The sequence below is a fragment of the Monodon monoceros genome, unplaced genomic scaffold (genome assembly GCF_005190385.1).
Source record: "Monodon monoceros isolate NGI ecotype Baffin Bay Population unplaced genomic scaffold, NGI_Narwhal_1 Super_Scaffold_12, whole genome shotgun sequence".
Classification (NCBI taxonomy): domain Eukaryota; kingdom Metazoa; phylum Chordata; class Mammalia; order Artiodactyla; family Monodontidae; genus Monodon; species Monodon monoceros.
This window is the reverse complement of record NW_021703768.1, coordinates 40,938,138-40,959,310: the sequence shown is the minus strand read 5'-3', so window position 1 is coordinate 40,959,310 and position 21,173 is coordinate 40,938,138. Positions and strand designations below refer to the sequence as shown.

General features: G+C 39.1%; 1 protein-coding gene and 1 long non-coding RNA gene across 2 annotated transcripts in view; one reads left to right on the top strand and one right to left on the bottom strand.

Annotated features, from left to right (window-relative positions):
- ITGA2 (integrin subunit alpha 2) overlaps window positions 1–21,173 on the bottom strand; it is a 103,375-nt gene that overhangs the window by 907 nt on the left and 81,295 nt on the right. Inside the window, exons 18-29 of the mRNA XM_029216677.1 lie at window positions 20,897–21,007; window positions 20,223–20,305; window positions 18,210–18,351; window positions 16,783–16,875; window positions 15,728–15,804; window positions 15,558–15,641; window positions 12,265–12,367; window positions 10,668–10,778; window positions 9,587–9,691; window positions 7,437–7,550; window positions 2,627–2,716; window positions 42–158 (exon numbers count right to left, since the gene is read on the bottom strand). Coding sequence (XP_029072510.1) covers window positions 42–158; window positions 2,627–2,716; window positions 7,437–7,550; window positions 9,587–9,691; window positions 10,668–10,778; window positions 12,265–12,367; window positions 15,558–15,641; window positions 15,728–15,804; window positions 16,783–16,875; window positions 18,210–18,351; window positions 20,223–20,305; window positions 20,897–21,007 — 1,230 coding nt within the window. The remainder of the gene's footprint in view (window positions 1–41; window positions 159–2,626; window positions 2,717–7,436; window positions 7,551–9,586; window positions 9,692–10,667; window positions 10,779–12,264; window positions 12,368–15,557; window positions 15,642–15,727; window positions 15,805–16,782; window positions 16,876–18,209; window positions 18,352–20,222; window positions 20,306–20,896; window positions 21,008–21,173) is intronic.
- LOC114892008 lies at window positions 8,366–16,165 on the top strand. The gene is made up of 3 exons (XR_003792666.1): window positions 8,366–9,530; window positions 14,670–14,835; window positions 15,636–16,165. It is a non-coding gene; the product is annotated as an uncharacterized LOC114892008 (long non-coding RNA).

Sequence of the window (21,173 nt, the reverse complement as noted above, 5' to 3'; positions counted from 1 at the left end):
TTCAGGACCCCTGTATCTTTTAAATATGAAACATTTCTTACCTTCCATAAAACTGCAACCAGAGCTAATAACAAAAGGATTCCAGCAATTGCACTTCCTACTATAACTCCAGTTGGTACTTCAGCTTTCTCGTGGGGTTTCATTATGGTAATGGGAATCTGTAAGTGTATATACAAAACAATTGCATTAATTTTAGCACTGAAAAAAAGTGAGATGGTCAAATCCTCTAATTTTGTAAGTGACGGTCTGGAAAGGGGATGTGACTTCCTCACGATCACATTCCTCAGTTAAATGTTGTACAGTACAATCTCGAGAGAAAATGCTCCTGCAAATACAGGCAAGGCGTGCAAGTCTTCCCATTTCCTTCCTTTAACTGCACTGCATCAGTATTTAGTGGATATGTCATCTCTGACAGTCTCAGATGCTTTAATCATTTATGAAATTTGGAACTTTAGTTTCTGGCATCCAGCCTCATCATCAAGTGAAAGCATTTGGAACCCAGTCTTGGGGAGGAGAGTCAAAAAATTAACACAGATCCCTTGTGATTAAACAGTAACAACAACAACTACTATGAATTGGGCTCCTAAAATGTTGATTTACTTGATATGGATTGTTAACAAGTAGAAGTAATATCTCAGGGCTCAAGGTCACCTTTTCAGTGATAAATTGCCCTTGAGGTTACACGTGATTCTTAACGTCCACTTCCTGGCAGTCTTTGTGGCTTTGTAATAGCACGGCTGCCGTAAGAGTTCTAACAGTAAAACTGTATATTCTTTTTTTTTTTTTTTTAATTGGGGAAAGAATCACAACCATTTTTAAAGAGCTAATTTTGGAGCCAAACAAGGGGAGAAAACCTAATTTATTTACTTGATTTAACACTGAATTACAGTGGCAGATAAGCTGTTTTTCACCACAGAATTTATGAGTTGGGCTAAACTTGAGTCTGGCCTTTTGGTGACTATATTTCTTCTCATTTGGATTTTTAAGAGCTAAACTAAGGCTTTATAAATTTAGGAATAAAATAACTAGATTCATGTAGTTCACTGCTTAGTGGCAGTCATATCCTTACTTCTCACTATTCTAGAACTTCCTAATCCAGGCTCCATGGATCTTTAGGGAACTATGAGTACATGATTTTTGTATTGGCTTTTTAAGTGGGCTTGGAATTCAAATAAATTTAAGAATCACTTGTCTACCTATAGGGATAGGTCAATTTATTATTTGGATTCCAAAATATAATTTTAAAATTTATTTAAGTTATTTGGATTCAAAAAATATTTTTATAGACACAAGTAATAGTTGGCCTCTATTACTTATCAGTATTGCTCAGAGAAAACCATGAAAAGAAAACTCTCCCAAAAGGTTCATTGAAATTGTTAATTTGAATTTTTAATTAATGCATTTATTTAATACGCTTTCTAAAAAAACCCAGATTTCAGCAGAGGTCCAGGTATTGTCTGAACACTACATTTTTCTGAAATGAACTTTTAAAATATCTATAGTACTTCCCCCCTCCCGAGGCTTAGTTCATAGCACTTTGAATTTGAAGCCCACGTTTCCTTTGGCTCCGTTTCTGACTTTCCACACCCCAGCCTCTGAAGAGAGGGTGCGGGCCTTCGCTGATAGTACTAAACCAGAAGCAGAGCAGCATCCTCTGTGTGGAATCATTTCTGCTGGGGCAATAGTGGGACAGCAGGGCTGTGAGCTCCACTCTCAGGCATCGAGAGAGGTCCAGAGTTCACAAGGCCATTGGCTTTTTAGCCAAGTCCACAGACTGCAGCAGTGGACTAGTGGCCTGGGGCCAGCTGCCAAGCTGGCCTCGGGGCGGAGTCTTGAACTGGCTTCCAATTCCTAACAAAAGCGTTGGGAGGAAGATGCCCAGGGCTCTGCCAGCAGATTAGCTGAGCATGGAAATCCTGCTATATCTAAATATGGCATATTCTAACCAGAGTTCCAGTGTGAAGCAAAGTTGTCCCGTGCCAGTTCTTGGAACAGTGAGCCTTTGTTTTCTGTGAACGTACATTTCTTTGCCAAACCCTTTTTTTTTTTTAAATCAAGAGAAGCATTTATAGTTTTCTAGACTGAAGATCTAATGAATGAATGGATGTTTCACACAGTGTAAGTGTCTAGTTTTAAAGAGTACTGCTAAAAAAAAGAAAAAGCCCTCTAATAAATGCCTTATTTATTAAGCATACTTAAGCACTTTCAAAAATACTGTAAAATACTATGTATGATTCAAAGGAGCATGACTTAGATTTCATGGCCGAGGATGTAAACTGCTTCGTATAAGCATGAGCAGAAAGGAGGAGCCATGGTGCTGGTTGATGCCTGGAGCAGGGAGGAGGGAGCCACAGCAAGATGGGGCCCCTTGTGCCTCCTGTCAGATCATCACTTCTGATCCAGCTTTGCCAGTGTGGGCACGAGGGGGAGGGCAAGTACACCAGGGGCCTTTTTTGAGTAGCAAACACCCTTATCAAAAGCTCAGCATGATAAACATTAGCCTTTCAGAGTTTCAGTTAGATACTTCTATATACATGTAGATGCGAAAGTGACTGTTGTAAATGGTCAGAAATGGAATGCCTGTCAGAGACTCCAGCGCCCACAGGTAGGGATGTGATGCACTCACCGTGACGGTGTTTTCTTCGATCGCATATATCTGAGGGTTATAGGTGTCGATTTCTGCTGCTGCTGTCAGCTGTACTGTCTGAAAAGTCGACTGGAACATAAGAAGAATAAAGAGTATATTTTATCCTAGCAGAAGTTAATGTATAAAACTTGGCATGTTCCTTATTTATGTTCTTGTGGAAAGTGACAAGAGCAAATGCCAACTCTGAAGACTCAAGCATCTGCGTGTGCTTAAATCGCCGATATGCTGGGACCCCATGTGGGAACTTAAACCGTGCGGGTGACTGGGCCCTGCAATAGCAAATTAAACGAAGTCTCTTCTTTTCTGATTTGGATTCCTTTTATTTCCTTTTCTTCTCTGATTGCTGTGGCTAAAACTTCCAAAACTATGTTGAATAATAGTGGTGAGAGTGGGCAACCTTGTCTTGTTCCTGATCTTAGTGGAAATGGTTTCAGTTTTTCACCATTGAGGACGATGTTGGCTGTGGGTTTGTCATATATGGCCTTTATTATGTTGAGGAAAGTTCCCTCTATGTCTACTTTCTGCAGGGTTTTTATCATAAGTAGGTGTTGAATTTTGTCAAAAGCTTTCTGGCCTAACCCTAAATGTAAGGCCAGAAACTATCAAACTCTTAGAGGAAAACATAGGCAGAACACTCTATGACATAAATCACAGCAAGATCCTTTCTGACCCACCTCCTAGAGTAATGGAAATAAAAACAAAAATAAACAAATGGGACCTAATGAAACTTCAAAGCTTTTGCACAGCAAAGGAAACCATAAACAGGACCAAAAGACAACCCTCAGAATGGGAGAAAATATTTGCAAATGAAGCAACCGACAAAGGATTAATCTCCAAAATTTACAAGCAGCTCATGCAGCTCAATAAAAAAAACCAAACAACCCAATCCAAAAATGGGCAGAAGACCTAAATAGACATTTCTCCAAAGAAGATATGCAGACTGCCAACAAACACGTGAAAGGATGCTCAACATCATTAATCATTAGAGAAATGCAAATCAAAACTACAACGAGGTATCACCTCACACCAGTCAGAATGGCCATCATCAAAAAATCTAGAAACAATAAATGCTGGAGAGGGTGTGGAGAAAAGGGAACCCTCCTGCACTGCTGGTGGGAATGTCAATTGGTACAGCCACTATGGAGAACAGTAAGGAGGTTCCTTAAAATACTACAAATAGAACTACCATATGACCCAGCAATCCCACTACTGGGCATATACCCTGAGAAAACCATAATTCAAAAAGAGTCATGTACCAAAATGTTCATTGCAGCTCTATTTACAATAGCTAGGAGATGGAAGCAGCCTAAGTGTCCATCATCGGATGAATGGATAAAGAAGATGTGGCACATATATACAATGGAATATTACTCAGCCATAAAAAGAAATGAAATTGAGTTCTTTGTAGTGAGGTGGATGGACCTAGAGTCTGTCATACAGAGGGAAGTAAGTCAGAAAGAGAAAGACAAATACCGTATGCTAACATATATATGGAATCTAAGAAAAAAATGTCATGAAGAACCTAGGAGTAAGACAGGAATAAAGACACAGACCTACTAGAGAATGGACTTGAGGATATGGGGAGGGGGAAGGGTAAGCGGTGACAAAGCGAGAGAGTGGCATGGACATATATACACTACCAAATGTAAAATAGATAGCTAGTGGGAAGCAGCCGCATAGCACAGGGAGATCAGCTCGGTGCTTTGTGACCACCTAGAGGGGTGGGATAGGGAGGGTGGGAGGGAGGGAGATGCAAGAGGGAGGAGATATGGGAACATATGTATATGTATAACTGATTCACTTTGTTATAAAGCAGAAACTAACACACCATTATAAAGCAATTACACTCTAATAAAGATGTTAAAAAAAAAAACAGCCTCTGGGGGTTGGGGTTTAGATACCAGCCGGTTAAAGCGTCCCTCCTGGTAACTAACTTGTAAACAGGGGTGAAAAACAAGGGTTTAGAAATGAAGTTTTTAATTGGGAAAGATCATAGTTTAGGTTTTTACAAACAACAAAGTTTGTGACGTGAGAGAAAATTGAAAACTTGGTGTCTTTAAATATTTACCTGAATAAATCACAAAACAATGTGAAGTCAGATTCAAAAGGAAGAGAATTTCTCTTCTGGGTACACATGTGTAAAATAATACTGTTTAAAGACCATGCTTGTCAGTGGCAGACATCCTAAACCTTGTGTCCGTGCTAGATAACATGAGTAATAATTTCAGATTTCCTAATCTAAGCATTTTTATAAAAAGTACTGGATTGGGGGCAGGCATATAGGAAGGACATACATTTTATGCTGATGTTATTAGTAACCTCCAAAAATGAAATAATTTTACATGCATTCCTGAATCTAGTTACAGAAAAATAATCTGTTTTTCAGTGGATACATTACTGATGTGTATATTGTTTTCTCTATAATCAAATATCGGGACTGACACTTACTTCGAGATGGAATACAATGCCCAGATTTGAGAACTGCCTTCACATGATCTGGCTACTAGGATTTAGTTTTTGTGGTTACTAGGGCACATAATTCAATACACTCCATGAGGTAATTTGCTAAACTATATCTGGGAGCCAGAAAGAGAGAATGCATATCCAAAAAGTGAGCAATTTATTTCCTTTCCACTGGCTCAGTCTCTGATTAGCCTTAATTTTCTCAAGATGGAAGATTGCAGTAGAAGTTAACCCTGATCACTGGTCTCTCAAACATACATTATTTGGGGAACATTAGGAGTATTGATGATGGTTTAAATTTAAAAAGGAGTAACAGTTAAGTGGATGTTCTTACTTAATAGTCCCTGCAGACTAGAGATGAAAGAATTTCCTTACAACACTGATATATCTGCCCTCCTAAGTCTGGCCCTTTGCACGGGTACGCAGTATCCTGCAGGGTTAACAAGTAACGGTAGGGGTACCATGCACACCCAGGAGATTGAAGTCACACACCTGCTAGCATTCAACAAGCCTTTTCCTTACAAAGGGCAACCAACAATGCCACTGATTTGGAAGCCTGAGCAATCACTTTGTGATGAAATTACTTGAAATGCTGACTTGCACTGCCTCAGAAAAAGGGCAAAAGGTAGTATATTCATGGGCTCTAATACAGGAGGTAGGATTCGTATTTCAGACTGGATCTCCTAGATGGTCTGAGAACATCCACTGTTGAAATGGTTCAAAACAAGGTGGGGATAAACATTTGACCTTTCATGAAGGAGGAAGATGTGTAGGACATGATATGCAATAACTCTCATGGGTGTTTTTCAGCTTAACTATTATAATAACCATGTTGAAAAAGCATAAATAATACACTTCTTCAGAATTTTGCTTCCAGAAGCGAAACTGCTGCTTCTGAAAACCTTGGGGAAGGTACTATAAAAAGTCTTACAGTTAAAATGATGTAGCTTTAAACAAACTCAAGAAAAACCAGATGCTTTTTACAGAGCCGGGGTGATTGCCTTTTGATTTGCAACAGTCAGTTTTCCTTCCCAGCTGGCAAAGGTTACTATGAAAACATTTGTTCCTCAAATCCAAGGAGCCAAGATCCAATGGGTAAAACTGAGCGCCAAACTGCAGCAGCTGGGATGATGGTATAACTGCCTGCTTTGCAGTCTTACAGGATTTAGAGGCATCCTGAAGGCTTGAAAGCAAATGCAACTAACAAGAAAACCAAATAAAGGCAAACAAGGAGAAAACCCAACTCCTCACTCCTCCACTTCTCTAGTTTTTCACCTGCCTTTCACAATTCCTCTTTCTATTGTGTCTTTATCGAAGAATATTGCTTATATTTTGGTTCCGGGGCCAAGTTCGGAGGGAGCCAAGTTCTCTGATGTGACATAAAACTCCATAGCAGGGAGAGGTTTGTTGGAGAGATCATGAAGTGGTTAGAAAATAGGGAATAGGGTATGGTTGGTAAGCACCTTGAAGACTGATTTATTCGTTTAAAAAAATTTCACTGTGAGCCACAAGGCCCCCTGGAGGTTTCAAACTAATTTCTGTTTTGCTGCCTCAATCACAGCCAGTGTTAGTAAAATGAACAGCTCGCCGCTTATGTAGTCAGATTTAAGGAGCTCTGTCCATCCTTACACTTCCCGTGCCAGATTGAAATTCTGGCTACCGAAATCTCTGCTGAAAGCAGGTATCACTACTGCCAAGTCACACCTGCCAATTGGAAAAACACTCTGACGTTGTTTTGGCACATTCCTCAAACTTGTGAGACTGAAATGACTTAAAAAAAATTGTAAGCACACTGGGGCTTTCACCAGAGAAGGGATTAAAAAAAGGAGAGCAGAGTGGTTACACCTGGCTCTAATATAGGAAGATGGATTCTTAGGTTAGATTCATCTACCAGGTAGTTTGAGATCAATCAACAGTCACCTGGGAGCACAGGGAATTGAGGCGCTTTGATTTGGGTGTGGTGGAGACCATAAGTCAGAAAAGTCAAGAGCAGGGGGAGGAAGACAGAGCAGGTGGCCCATGGCACCCCAGGCAGCTGAGGGGATCCTGACACCATTTCCAGAGATTCTGCTCTAGTAGGTTGGCATGGAGTCTAAGAAGCAGATGCTTTACAAGCAGCCCAGGTGATTCTGAGGCACAGCCAGGTTGGGCAAGCTTTGGAAAGGGATGGAAGCATACTGCCTTCCAAGGTAAGATTGCTCTGGGTCACTGGGCACGGCTGACATTAGTCAGAATGCTGATTTTGTCAGAGGGTGCGACCTTATTGACGGTGAAGGCTTATGTTTCAATGCTATCAATGAGCCGAATAAACAAAGCTGATACTTACTACTGCGAAAGTCCCGTTCCAGATTCTGGTAGACACATTAAGGAAGTATTCTCCTTTCACCTGAAGGTCTTTCAGCCAGCAGGTGATGTTACTACATGAAGCGGTTCTGCAGTTCTTTCAGGTTGGAGTCAAGGGTAAAAGAAGAGAGAGTTAGTACAAGCTTTAAAAAAATAAACACCAAAATTTTACAAAGACAGATAAAACCCAGTACTGGGAAGGATCTAAGGAAATGAGCAATCTCATGAACTATTAGTAGTAGTTACAACCCTTCTTCTGGAGATTTTAGCATTTTGCCTCAAAATGTAAAAAGTGCATGTCCTTTGCCCCTGCCGCTTCCCATGTGTGTGGAAGGCCTCAGGAGATAATCGTAAGTGTGTGCAGAAAAGCACAGCAGGCCTGTTAACTGAACTAGCGTTTATCAGAGTTAAAGAGAAACAACAACCCTCGCAAGACTGTTAATCAACTATACTCTAGTGTAAGATAAAAAAAAACTCCAAAGACTAAACAATCCGTGTTTATCAACAGTGTACTAGTTAAGTAAATTACTGAGTATACATACACAAAATGTAGTACAATTTAGTAACCTCATGATACAGATGCATTCCTTGAATTTTAAAAAAGTCAGTAAAAGAATCAGTGGTTGCCAAGAGTTGGGGGGGAAGGAGGGATGAATAGGTGGAGCACACAGGGGTTTCTGGGCAGTGAACTATTCTGCACACGGTAATTGTGGATCCATGTCATTATACGTTCGTCCAAACCGACAGAACACGCATCAAGGGTAGCCTAATGTAAACCATGGACTTTGGGTAATTATGATGTGTCAGTGTAGGTTCATCAATTGAAACAAATGTACCACTCCGGGGGGGGGGGGAGGCTGTGGGTAAGTGGGGCAAGAGGTATATGGGAAATTTCTGTAATTTAAACTCAATTTTGCTGTGAACCTAAAATTGCTCTAAAAATAAAGCCTATTAAAAGATCTGTGACCTATCGGCCAATGAAAAGAGGTAGCTTGGTCCATTTATGTAACAGTGTACATGTGCTTATATGTAGGTTAATGATTAGAGGTAAGGAAGAATGTTCATTAAATGTTAAGTGGCCAGCTGTTAGATTTCTGGAGAACTTTAGTTTTTTCTTTGTTTTTCGTCTTATGTTTCCTCTATATTGTTCACAGAAGTTGCCTTTTTTACAAAATCAAAACATTTTCATACCCTGAGATGAGTTTCTCCTGAGCATTTTTACATACCTCTGTTCAGATTTAGACCACATTTACACTGTAATTACACTATAGTTACTTAAATAACAAACTGTTCATTGTTTTCCCATCCTTCATGAAATAAAATAATTGCAATAAAAGAAAAACAGGAGAATTTCAATGTTCATAGGGGAGAACTGAGGTTGGTTTAGGTTTTACTGTTTACTAAATGTTTGCTTATTTGAATACTTCATATGTGCCAAGCGCCATGCTAGATGCTAGACAAGTGTCTTTCCCAAAAAAGTGGCATAACTCTCGAGCAGGAGATGAGAAAATATTGAAAACAGAGAAGGGTGGTCAGAGAGTCAGATTTAACAGCTCAATAAAAGACGTCAGTGCTTATGTGGAGGAGGTGAGGGGGGCTTCACCTCCCACACATGCCCAGCTCCCACTCAGCTCTTTGCAACGTTTCCACTGTGCACGACACAAAACCAGTTTGACATGGAGTCCTTTTAATATCATGAAATTTGGAACATGTATTTTATAATAATGGCATAAATAATAATTCCAATAACCTAGATTTCAGCATTTTTTTTTTTTTTTGCCATACGCCATACGCGGGCCTCTCACTGCTGTGGCCTCTCCCGCTGCGGAACACAGGCTCCTGACGCGCAGGCTCAGCGGCCATGGCCCACGGGCCCAGCCGCTCCGCGGCATGTGGGATCCTCCCGGACCGGGGCACGAACCTGTGCCCCCTGCATCGGCAGGCGGACTCCCAACCACTGCGCCACCCGGGAAGCCCATCAGCATGTATTTTCATGATTCACACAGATCATCAAAGGCAAAATAGGAAAGTTCTACCACCTGAGGCGGCAGGAAAAAAGAAGTGCCTCAATTTCCAGGTAAAACAAACAATGAATCACTAAAGGAAGTTTTCACCCCATTAACCTGTCCTCACCAATTCTTTTACATGACGGAAATTTTCACTCTTGAAAGATACAGGAGAAGATGTTTGTCCTACTTTCAGTGGATTTATTTCAGCTTTGCAACTGATGTCACCAGCCTACAAAGAAGGACATCAAATCAGTCTTAGGAAGCAAGATGGTTTACGATTTTATTTTTTACTTGTTAGGAAATCCTATTGTCACATGTTGGGGCAGGGGAGGGGCTCCCAGGATTCTCTTCACTGTGCTGACCTGGCCACACTTCTGTTCATCACTAATGTAAACCCTGAAGTATTCAGATCCTCCTGACGTGACTCGATGGCATGGCGCTGGTTCTTGCAGCCCACATGTGATGACACAAATTTGTAATAACACTTGTCTGTGAGTGATTTATTTAATTCAGGGTTTTTTCCTGTGGAACAGTTTAGGATTTTGCTTTCCTGTAGTCACCTATAAACAGCGCAGAAGTAACACTGCTGTAGCATTAGCTAAGTGCTAGACTATGGCTGAGCCACTGTCAGGGGTTTGGCTGCAGCATCCCTGTAGCCGGAGGGCTTTTAGAGAAATACCCAGAGGGCTTTTAAAGAAAAACACTGGTCCTAGAGCCTTAGCCCTGGAGATTCTGATTTAATTGCCTGGGGTAGGTTTGGGCATCACGTATTTAAAAAGCGACCCAGGTGATTAAATGAGCAACCGGGGTTGGCAACTACCAGTTGAAAGTCCAGGCTGGCAGCTTGAAGACCAGCTACTGACTGCAGCTGTGTAGACCAACTACTCTCCCACTATGGGTTCAACCTCTCACTTCCCAGCCAACTAACTTCTCTATAAACAGGGCTCTGACAAAGTCAGATCTTCAGCTGGTCAGAAGGAGGTTTTAATAATTTCTGCCATCTGTACATCCCTAGACTCAGACATTTCTTATAACAATATCCTGCTTCTAATATGAAATTAACTGCTAGTTACCTAGCACCCAGGGTGCATAGGGGTTATCTTTTCAGTTTCTTGTCTGTATGATGCAAACATGACCACCCCCACTTCATGGAACATTTCCGTACGGAAGGTACACGTTTTTATAGGCAATTTGGCTGCACTTACCTGGTCCGTGTGCACCCCAGTCAGGTACATCAGCGGGTTCTTTCCTCTGGTGTATTGAGGGATATGGATGATTACAGATGCCATGCTGACTGGAACACTTCCTGTTGTTACCTATGTAGTAAGAAAACATTCTGATTGCCGCTACATCATACACATGTTGGAAGGAATGTGATCAATAACCTCAGCGTTGATGAAGGGCAACTATTAAGTGGTAAGAGTGAGTCCATATGAAAGTGAGTCATTACTTTATGGTCACTCTTTGGCTCACTGTGTTTTATCTCTTGGAAGAATCTCAACATCTACAATTTTAACTGGTAAATAATTTGTGACAGGAGATGATTCAAAACACCTACCATCTGTGGGTTTGGTCTACTAGGGCATGAAGTCCCACTCTGCCCCTGACTAGCCTAGCAGTGTGGCTTGGGCAAGGTACTTCACCTCTTTATGCTTCAGTTTTCTCATTTGTAAAATAAAGATAATTGGCATATCAGTAGGTGTGCACAGATACAGCCTCTGTTCTCACTGTTGGAAAGTCTGTCCTAATTGTCCAGGGCTCATGCCCTACCGGTTGTTAAACATTTTAAAGAACACTCATAGGAATAATAATCCTATCAATCTCATAACTGATCTGGGAATTAAATGGGTTAACATACATAAAGCACTTCATACAAAGGCTGATACTTATTACATGTTCTTTGAATATTATATACTACTAATTGACTAAATGTTTCATTAAAGAAGTAGTTGCCAAATACCATGTACATTTTATAAATTCCAGTATCTGGATCACAAATCAAGACTCCTTTAAGAACTTTTTAAATCACTGAATTAGAGTTGCAACCATGTGACAGACTTATAGAAAATGTACAAAAATAAAGTGGTAATGACTAAGGGTGGTGGATGGATTCTTCCCTTTTTATTTTCCAAAGTTTATGCAATGTTATTATAAAATATAATTCTCTCATAAATTCATTTCTCTTTATATAACTGAAAACAAACTTTAAATTTGTACTTTGTACTTTACTAATAGCCAATAGAAACAGATTTTAAAATATTTTTATATACTACTTAGCATGACTGTACAAAATAAATATTTGTATACAAATGGTGAGCTTCTCAAATAGAAGTGGTTTCCAAGGATAAATTGGCATACTGATTATATTTCAGAGACTTTTGTCCATAGTAATATCATTATATTACTGCTCTGTTGATTAATGTGCAACATTTGCTTTCAAAATACATCAATTATCTCTTACCCAGGACACATAGCTATGTACAAAGCCCACCTGTTTACTTATCAATGGTCTACCTTAGTAGTTCTCAAAGTATGGCACCCGGACCAGAAGCATCAGCGTCACCTGGGAACTTGTTAGAACTGCACATTGTTAGGTCCACCCCAGACCTTTTGAATCAGAAACACTGGAGATGGAGCCCAGTGACATGTGTTTTAACAAGACTCCAGGTGATTCTAATGCGTGCTCAAGTTTGAGAACCACTGGTATATTTCAACTTCTTTTTACTTTCTTCTTCTCCTCCTGCCCTCATTTTTTTCCCCCCCTTTCTCTTGATTTTCCATTCTTATGTCAGGTTTACCAACCTTAATGAAGAAGATGAATTTTGGACCAATATCTTCAAAATTGTTCACAATAGAAGGAATATTCCCATCCGAGGAGACTTCATAAAAATTTATGTTGGTAGATCTGTTGGATGATGTTTGTAAAGCCGAATATTTTAGTTATGCTATTGTTCTTGAAGTTTAATATTTCTTTTATCTAAATATCTTCTAGCTTATTTTACAAGTGAAAGAGTTTACATTTAGGTACAAAACATTAAATGAAAACAAATGCTTATTATGGACTTATGATCCAGTTATACATTTCTAAGGCTAAAACAAGTTCCTTTCAAAACATATCCCTTAATGATCACTCTGCTGAGATTCTTTGTGTTATATGTGTATCAGCTGTAAAGTTTCTAAAACAAGTACAAATGTATTAAGAATTTGTAGTGAAACTCTTCTCAAGATATTATATCTTGACAGGTATGTCAAGATATATTGACAGGTGTGTTAATATAGTGGACACTTGGTCCTTACTGATTGGATGAATGGATTTATAAGGCAGAGGATTTTCCACTTGGTATGATGGCTGAAATACCATGATAAGATATCGGGCATTAGCTCCTACACTACTCATCACTGGATGCCTGTGAAAGGGGGTATACATTTTATTTATTATTCCTTCTCCCTATTCTTCCCTAGTGCCAAACCAGCTCTGACACTTTGGTCTGAACTGGGGTTGGTCAGTCTGTTTCCACCACTTACCATACAGACCATCTCTAAGGTGGCTGACCCAGGAGTTTTATTAGACTAGGCCGAGAGGCACTGGCCTAATTGGACTTCTTTGCTTGGGGCTGAGTAGGGTTTGCAAGTGAAGTGATGACCAGGCCAGAGGGAACCCCATAGGACCACTCAGACTGGAAGGTAACTGAATACCATTCCCTCTCTTCACTCATTTCTGGGAATCTGAGGATGGATTTCAACTAGGGTAGCTTCATTGAGGGGTGGAGGGTATATAGCAGGGATGGGAGTCTGAGAAGCAATATTTATTTCCAACAGACAATTTATCCTAACTACAGGATGTTGATTCTATTTCCTAAAAAAATTTTTTCCCAAATTCTCAAAAGGAAAATATGCCATAGGGACTTAAATAGATGTAGTATTTGTCAAGGTTATGTCTATGAGAGGAAACAATGATTTGTCAGCCTTACATGGAAAATGGGAAAACAGACTAGGATTTAAAACAGAAAGCCTGACCCCAATAAAAATTAATTACAATAAAAGAAAATAAAACAGAAAGTCTGGCTGTACATCCATGAATTATTCCCTTTGCCTTCCAGAAGATCTTTGTGCGAGCCCCTAGTATGGCCAGTTTTTAAATTGATTAATATGCTCTGTTTTTGCATTTTAAAGAGATCCAGTATTTTTCCATGTTACTTAAGTGTTCCTTCAGTTACTTAAGTATTGATCAATATATTTATATTAGCAGTTAGCTATACTCAGGCGGATCTTGTTTTAGAAGTAATTCTGTCATCTATTTCCGTCCATCATATTTGCACAAAATAATTACACATTTATACAGTATCAAAGTGATTCCTAAGGGATATACTCAATAATTGGGTAGGACTTTTTTTCAAAAAAAGTAAATGTGTGTGTGTGTGTGTGTGTGTGTGTGTGTATGTGTATGTGTGTGTGTGTATGTGTATGATGCATATATCCTGGTAGATAAATAAACCCTGTATCTGGAAGGTATTCTGAAAACAGTCAAGTTAGTCATCTACAAAATGACCAGAGGAGATGTGGAGGGATGATTTCACTTTTCGTTGTGTACGTTTCTGTAATGTTTGGATTTTCTATCCATGTACATTTAATATCTTTTTTTACAAAAGACATTAAGAGAAATTATCTGAGAGGTAGGATTAGGAGCCACTTTAGCTTTATTCTTTATAATTCTCCATACTTTTTGTAACTGCATGATATACTTAAAAAAATATGAGAATGTCTGAGAATCCAATTTACCATCACAAAAAATACATAGCTAAGATGTTAGTAAAAGTGAAGTCCCACTTCAGTATTGTATTTATTTCATCTTAAAATATCTGAAAAAATTGGCCATGGTGGGAGAATGGAATTAGAAAAAGGCTCTATTAACAAAAAGCATTTAGGATGAGAAAGAAGCATTAAAGGTGGGAAGAAAAAAAATCAGGTAATGTGGTACTATCAATCTCTTTGGCTGCATCTGTTTTCAGTTACTTATTTTAGCAGCTGAGGGCCCTTTGAAATCTGCAGTTACTGAATAATTTTTCAGGGATGGATGACTTGGGCTATACTTTGTTTCTGCTTTTGCTGTTTGCAACTCACTCGATAAGGAAGCATTCTTTTCATCTTTGCTCATGCGTCTCTAGCTCTAGACATAATGACATATTTTCCTTTTTGTTTTTACTCAGGGATCTGTTGGATGATCTACATATTCCATGCTGTAGGGGCTGGAGTGATGTTAGAGAAATCTGCGGTCACTGGACACTTTGAAGTGTGGCTCCTTGGGGATACGCTGCTGCGTGTTTTCCAGGGGTCACTGATCTGTGCTGTGAAGCTGCCTTAGTGTTTCAGCAGGTAGAGAACTCTGGTTCCCAGGCTCGGAAATGGGTGTCCCCTGCAGCCTGTGTACCTGCATAGCTGTGCCCCAATGTGTCTGTGCCCATGAACCCAGTTCCCTTCTTGAAGGTGATCCTATTAGCACCTGTGGTGTCTATACGTTATTCACCTCTCAAGACACATGTCTCTGAACAATTCAAGATAACTGGTGTCAACTAGTACCATTTTGAAAAATGCCTCATTTTCTCCTGGTTGGAAGAAACCCCTAATCTGCTATGTCAGGAATTTTCCAACCAGAAACTAATTTTCTGTAACTAGATTCAGTATTTGTATTTGGGGCTTCAATGTCCAGGAGTGGGGGACATTGCTTGAGATCTCACGTGGACAGTAGGACACAGGCGTGGAGAAGGAAGTGGTGGCAGCTCCTCGGGGCCCTGCGAGTTCTGCTTTGACAGCTTGTCCGAGGGCCTGTGGGGGAGTTTCCCTTGGCATGTGACAGAGGATTATTCCTTTGTCTTTCTGGTGTTGCTCTTAGTCAATAAACCTAAAGAGTCCCTCAAGATTCCCCTAGGCACCAGTTTGTCCCTGGACTTCTGTTTTAGTTGACAAGGAGGAAAAATATTTTAATTCAAATTCCCCAGTTAAGAATGAGCATATAGAGGACTTGTTCAGTCATGAACCAAATATGTTAAGAGCCAGAGTGATGTCCATGGTCACAGGCTGCCCACTGTTTGACCTACCTTGTTATGTGAATTTCGGCATCATACAGCAGAGAGAATTTGAAGTTGACTGAATTATCTGCCTTGTTTTCCTCGTAGCTTTCACTATTGAAAGGAACATGAGGAAATTACTGAAAGAGGAATATTAGAAAAGCCTCCCATCATTAATTCATGACTTCATCATGTTTTACCTTAAGGCTTGGAAACTGACAGAGGCCTGATTCTGAAGGTTTTGAAGATTGAAGTCGAAGTTAATAGTGAAAGTCACCTATACACAAAATGAAAATTCATCAATCTATGACGCTTTGTGCTCCGGGACCAACATGAAAAAAAGTGGCCCATAAAAGTAAACTCACTCCCATTTGATTCTGAATTTTATAAACCTTAAGCTTTATAATTTGTAGAATAGCTATGTATTTGTCCACCTTGCCTTACCTTCAGAATAGAACTGAATTCACCTGACATATATATACAACACATCACAGGCACTTACACTTATCTGAATTTGAAGGCTTTGTGCTGATGTAAAATTTGCTTACCAGGGGTTAAAAATGATATCCATGACTCTGTAAAGCACTTTGACCAGTGTTGGTCAATGTGTTCAGAAATAAAGAACTTTCTATATCGTATGTGCCTTTGGGAATGAACTGCACAGGGGAAAATCCCACTTTTATTAATATCTTAAAGAAAACATACAGATATTTAAAAACTTCCTCTAAATATGCAGGCAACATTGATAGTCAAATGGATAAAGAAGATGTGGTACACATATACAATGGAATATTACTCAGCCATAAAAAGGAACGAAATTGGGTCATTTGAAGAGATGTGGATGGACACAGAGACTGTCATACAGGGTGAAGTAAGTCAGAAAGAAAAACAAATATTGTATATTAACGCATATATGTGGAACCTAGAAAAATGGTACAGACGAACCGGTTTGCAGGGCAGAAACTAAGACACAGATGTAGAGAACAAACGTATGGACACCAAGGGGGGAAAACGGCGGGGCAGTGGTGGTGGTGGGATGAATTGGGAGATTGGGATGAACATATATATACTGATGTGTATAAAATCGGTAACTAATAAGAACCTGCTGTATAAAAAATATAAATTAAAAAAAAACATGAAGGCAGTTATTTTGTGGTGCCTATCAAATGACGATACCTAATAAAGATGGTTCATTGGTTAACACCAATGGCAAGGAGGGGCCAGCATGGATTTAAAGATAAAATGCAAGGTGTACCTGTTGTTCCCTTTTTAAAGCAGGGTAGCCCACATTGCAGGTAACAGACTTCTGAGATGAAGCAATCTGGCATGTCACTTCTGTCCCATCAACCTGAATGAGACCAAGGAAACAATGATCAATTAGTATGCAAAGTGTGTATGTGTGCATGCGCACACACATACATGCTGAAGGATGTATAAACCACCTGGAAATTCCAGCAGAAAGGTTGGTTCACACCAAGACTTGAAAATTTTATATGAATTGTCCAAGTGGCTAACGTACTATTTTTTTTTTTTTTTTTTTTTTTGCAGTACGCGGGCTTCTCACTGTTGTGGCCTCTCCCGTTGCGGAGCACAGGCTCCGGACGCGCAGGCTCAGTGACCATGGCTCACGGGCCCAGCCACTCCGCGGCATGTGGGATCTTCCCGGACCGGGGCACGAACCCGTGTCCCCTGCTTCGGCAGGCAGACTCTCAACCACTGCGCCACCAGGGAAGCCCCTAACATACTATTTTTTATTGCTAAGCAGGACACCCAACAAAACAAAGGAGAGGTCAAATACTGGAATTTTACCCAGAAATAAATCATATTTCTTATATTTTAGAAGCACAAAATAACTTTAATCCACTATTTAGAAATGCTGTCTTTAATGCATACTTTTCCCTCAGTATATTTTCAAAGTTGTAGTTTCAAGAGAAAGACAAATACAGTTTTTGTTTATACCTTAAATAAGTTAAAGAATCATTTTAGTTTTCCTCAGGATTTTTTCTCTTTAAAATAAGTTGTCATTTGGCACAAGAATTTAAACACTGAAGTCAGAATAGGTTTAGAACACTAAATCTATTAAGTTCACATTGACTTTAAACTGGATGAAACTATTTTTTAATCCTTTCATCAAATAGTGAATTTGGAAAATCTCAGCTTTTTCCTTCTCTCCTTTTCACTGCTTGGTGGCAGAGGAGGGACCAGAGGGACATTCATGGGCAAGTGTGTTCCTGCTATAGCGATCAAGTCAACATGATTAACTGATCTCATTGGAATGCGGCATCTTGGCAGCAGCAAGACCTGTGGTTACTAAGCTCTGGCTGAGCTGTGGGACTCTAATTTCTCAGAGCAAGTGCAGCTCCCAGCATCTGTGCGGCACCGAGGAAGCCTCATCACACAGATGGCTTGAGGAGAGTTTATGGTAGAGTCTGGCTACTACTGCCAAGTGTCAGGGCAAAGGAAAGCTGACCCAAGCTGTGAAGCAGAATTGGTCTAGATACACAGCCAGGATATGTTCCCAAGTGGTTTAACTAGTTGGGAGCCACAAGTTAGGACTGATCATGCTCAGGGTTAAGGTGTTTCTTCAGAAAACACAGAGGACATGGAGATTTGAGTATAAGGGAGACGGTAATTGACAACAAGTAGGAAACAGATCAAATAACACAGGGTGCCTTCACATACCGGCATGGACCAGGAAGCAAAAAACAGATTTTCTGAAAAATCAACAACAATCCCACTGTTGTATGCACTTTCCTTTTTATTTTTCAGTGTTACTGAAAATGTTAACCTTTTATTTTGGTTGCTGACAATGAAGGGCTGTTGTCTGTTAAAAGTAAAAAGGAGAAAAAGAAAGTCATTACAGTTTTTTTTTTAAAAAGCTAGTATTCAAATACTTTACTCATTAAAAAAAACTCTTTAGATTTACTATTTAGAAGACTGAGAAAATTGCTTAATAATAAATTATCTTCATAGTAAAATAATATTGACAATGAATGACTAAATGCTACTGGATTTTCTTTTTTGTTGCTTTTAATTACATTGCAGAAAAAAGCACCATCCAAATACAAGTGGTTTTATATTTCTTAGTGTTTTACTTCTATATGGATGAGAGAAGTTGAAATTTATGTTTTTATTTAATTTTTTTTATTGACGTATAGTTGATTTACAATATTATATTAGTTTCAGGTGTATAACATAGCAATTCAATCTTTTCAGAGATTATACTCCATTTAAAGTTATTACAAAATAATGGCTATATTTTGCTGTGCTGTACAATATATGCTTATTACTTATCTATTTTATACATGGTAGTTTGTATCGCGTAATCCCCTACCTCTGTCTTTCCCCTTCCTCCTTCCCTCTGCCCACTGGTAACCACTAGTTTATTATTTTTAACTGTGAGTCTATTTCTGTCTTGCTATATACGTTTATTTTTTAGATTCTCTATATAAGTTAGAACATAAAGTATTTGTCTTTCTCTGACTTATTTCATGAAGCATAATATGCTCTAGGTCCATCTGTGTTTATTGTAAGAGGCAGAACTTTATCCTTTTTATGGCTGAGTAATATTCCACGGGCCCAGCCGCTCCACGGTATGTGGGATCCTCCTGGACCGGGGCATGAACCCGTGTCCCCTGCATCGGCAGGCGGACTCTCAACCACTGCGCCACCAGGGAAGCCCCAGTTGTTTGGTTTTTTGAGTTGTATGAGTTGTTTATATAGTTTGGATATTAACCCCTTATTGGTCATATCATTTACAAATATTTTCTCCCATTCAGTGGGTTGTCTTTTTGTTTTGTCAGTGGTTTCCTTTGCTGTGCATAAGCCCTTAAATTTAATTAGATCCCATTTATTTATTTTTGCTTTTATTTCTTTTGTCTTAGGAGACAGAGACAGAAAAAATACTGCTGCAATTTATGTCAAAGAGTGTTCTGCCTATGTACTCTTCTAGGAGTTTTATGGTTTCAGGTCCTTACTCCATTTTGTGTTTATTTTTGTATATGATGTGAGAAAATGTTCTAATTTTATTCTTTTACATGTAGCTGTCCAGCCTTCTCAGCACCACTTATTGAAGGGATTGTCTTTTCTCCACTGTATATTCTTGCCTGTGTCATAGACTAATTGATCATAAATACATGGGTTTATTTCAGGACTCTCTATTATGTTCCAATGATCTATATATGTGTTTTTGTGCCAGTACCATGCTCTTTTAATCACTGTAGCTTTGTAGCATAGTCTGAAGACACTTCTAACTTTGTTTTTTTTCTCAAGATTGCTTTGACAATTTGGGGTCTTCTGTGGTTCCATATAAATTTTAGAATTATTTGTTCTAGTTCTGTGAAAAATATCATGGGCATTTTGATAGAGATTGCATTAAATCTGTAGTTTGCTTCGGGCAGTATGGACATTTTAACAAAATTAATTCTTCCAATCCAAAAGCACAGGATATCTTTCCATTTCTTTGGATCATTTTCAGATTCCTTCATCAATGTTTTATAGTTTTCAGAGTATAGGTCTTTCACCTCCTTGGTTAAGTTTATTCCTAGATACTTTGAAATTTAGATTTTAAAGGTTTTTAAGAGTTATAGATGTTTCTTTTATAGAAAAAAATCTCTATAAACATTCACCCAAATTAAGTAATCTATTGTGTCTTTTATTTCTACAGTTTTCACTGAACTTTAAAGGAAAACTTACTGAGCTGCTGGCAGCTGTTGAACATCTAGAACTAGATCAGAGATGCAAACTCCATCATCACCACAATCTTTATAGAAAGGGATCTACAAAAAAGGAAAAATAATCCCAGAAATTTGCTCTTGAGTTAAGAACGCAAATTGTGGAAGAACACGTATAGTATTACTCCATTTACATAAAGTTCAAAACCATGCAGAACTAAGCAATGTTTTAGGAATATATACATGTTTAGCAACATCAGAAAGAAAAGCATTGATAAATGCAAAATTCAAGATGATGATTTGCTTTAGGGGAACAAGATAAAAGTGGGTATGATGGGGTGGGGAGTGATACAGAGAATTTCAGAGGTATTGGTACCATTTTATTTTTTTTAAGTGGGTGGTGAGCACAAGGTGTTCACTTTATTGTTATTTATTTCTTCAACAAACATTTATTGAGCACCTGTGGTGGGCCAAACACTGCTCAAGGTGCTGGGGATAGAGCAGGGAACAAGGAAAACAAAAATCCCTGCCTTCATGGAAATTACATGCTGGTAAACTTTACATATAAGTAACTGTATTTCAATTAGAAAATTAACAACTTAAAGGCTATGTCCTAAGTATCCTTCAAACACTAAGGCAGTGACTGTGAAACTTTGTCAGCTAGTCTGAATTCCAAGAAGGGCAAACCACACTTACACTGAAGACCTTGACTGTCTCAGAGTAGGCTTCAAGGGCAGGGTTAGTGCCAGGGTTTTCCAGACTGATGTTCACACACAGATCCAGAGAGCTGACAACATCAGAGGGCTCCTAAACACACACATGCACAGAGTCAGTTGATTAGGGCACGGCAGCTTCAAAACAAGAAAACAACCACAAATGTGTTCATGATTAAGGACACAGTCTACTCTCAATCATGCAGAATAGCTCTGTTTTGAATTTTCAAGGGTCTTGCTTCTTCACTTCTGTTCTAAGT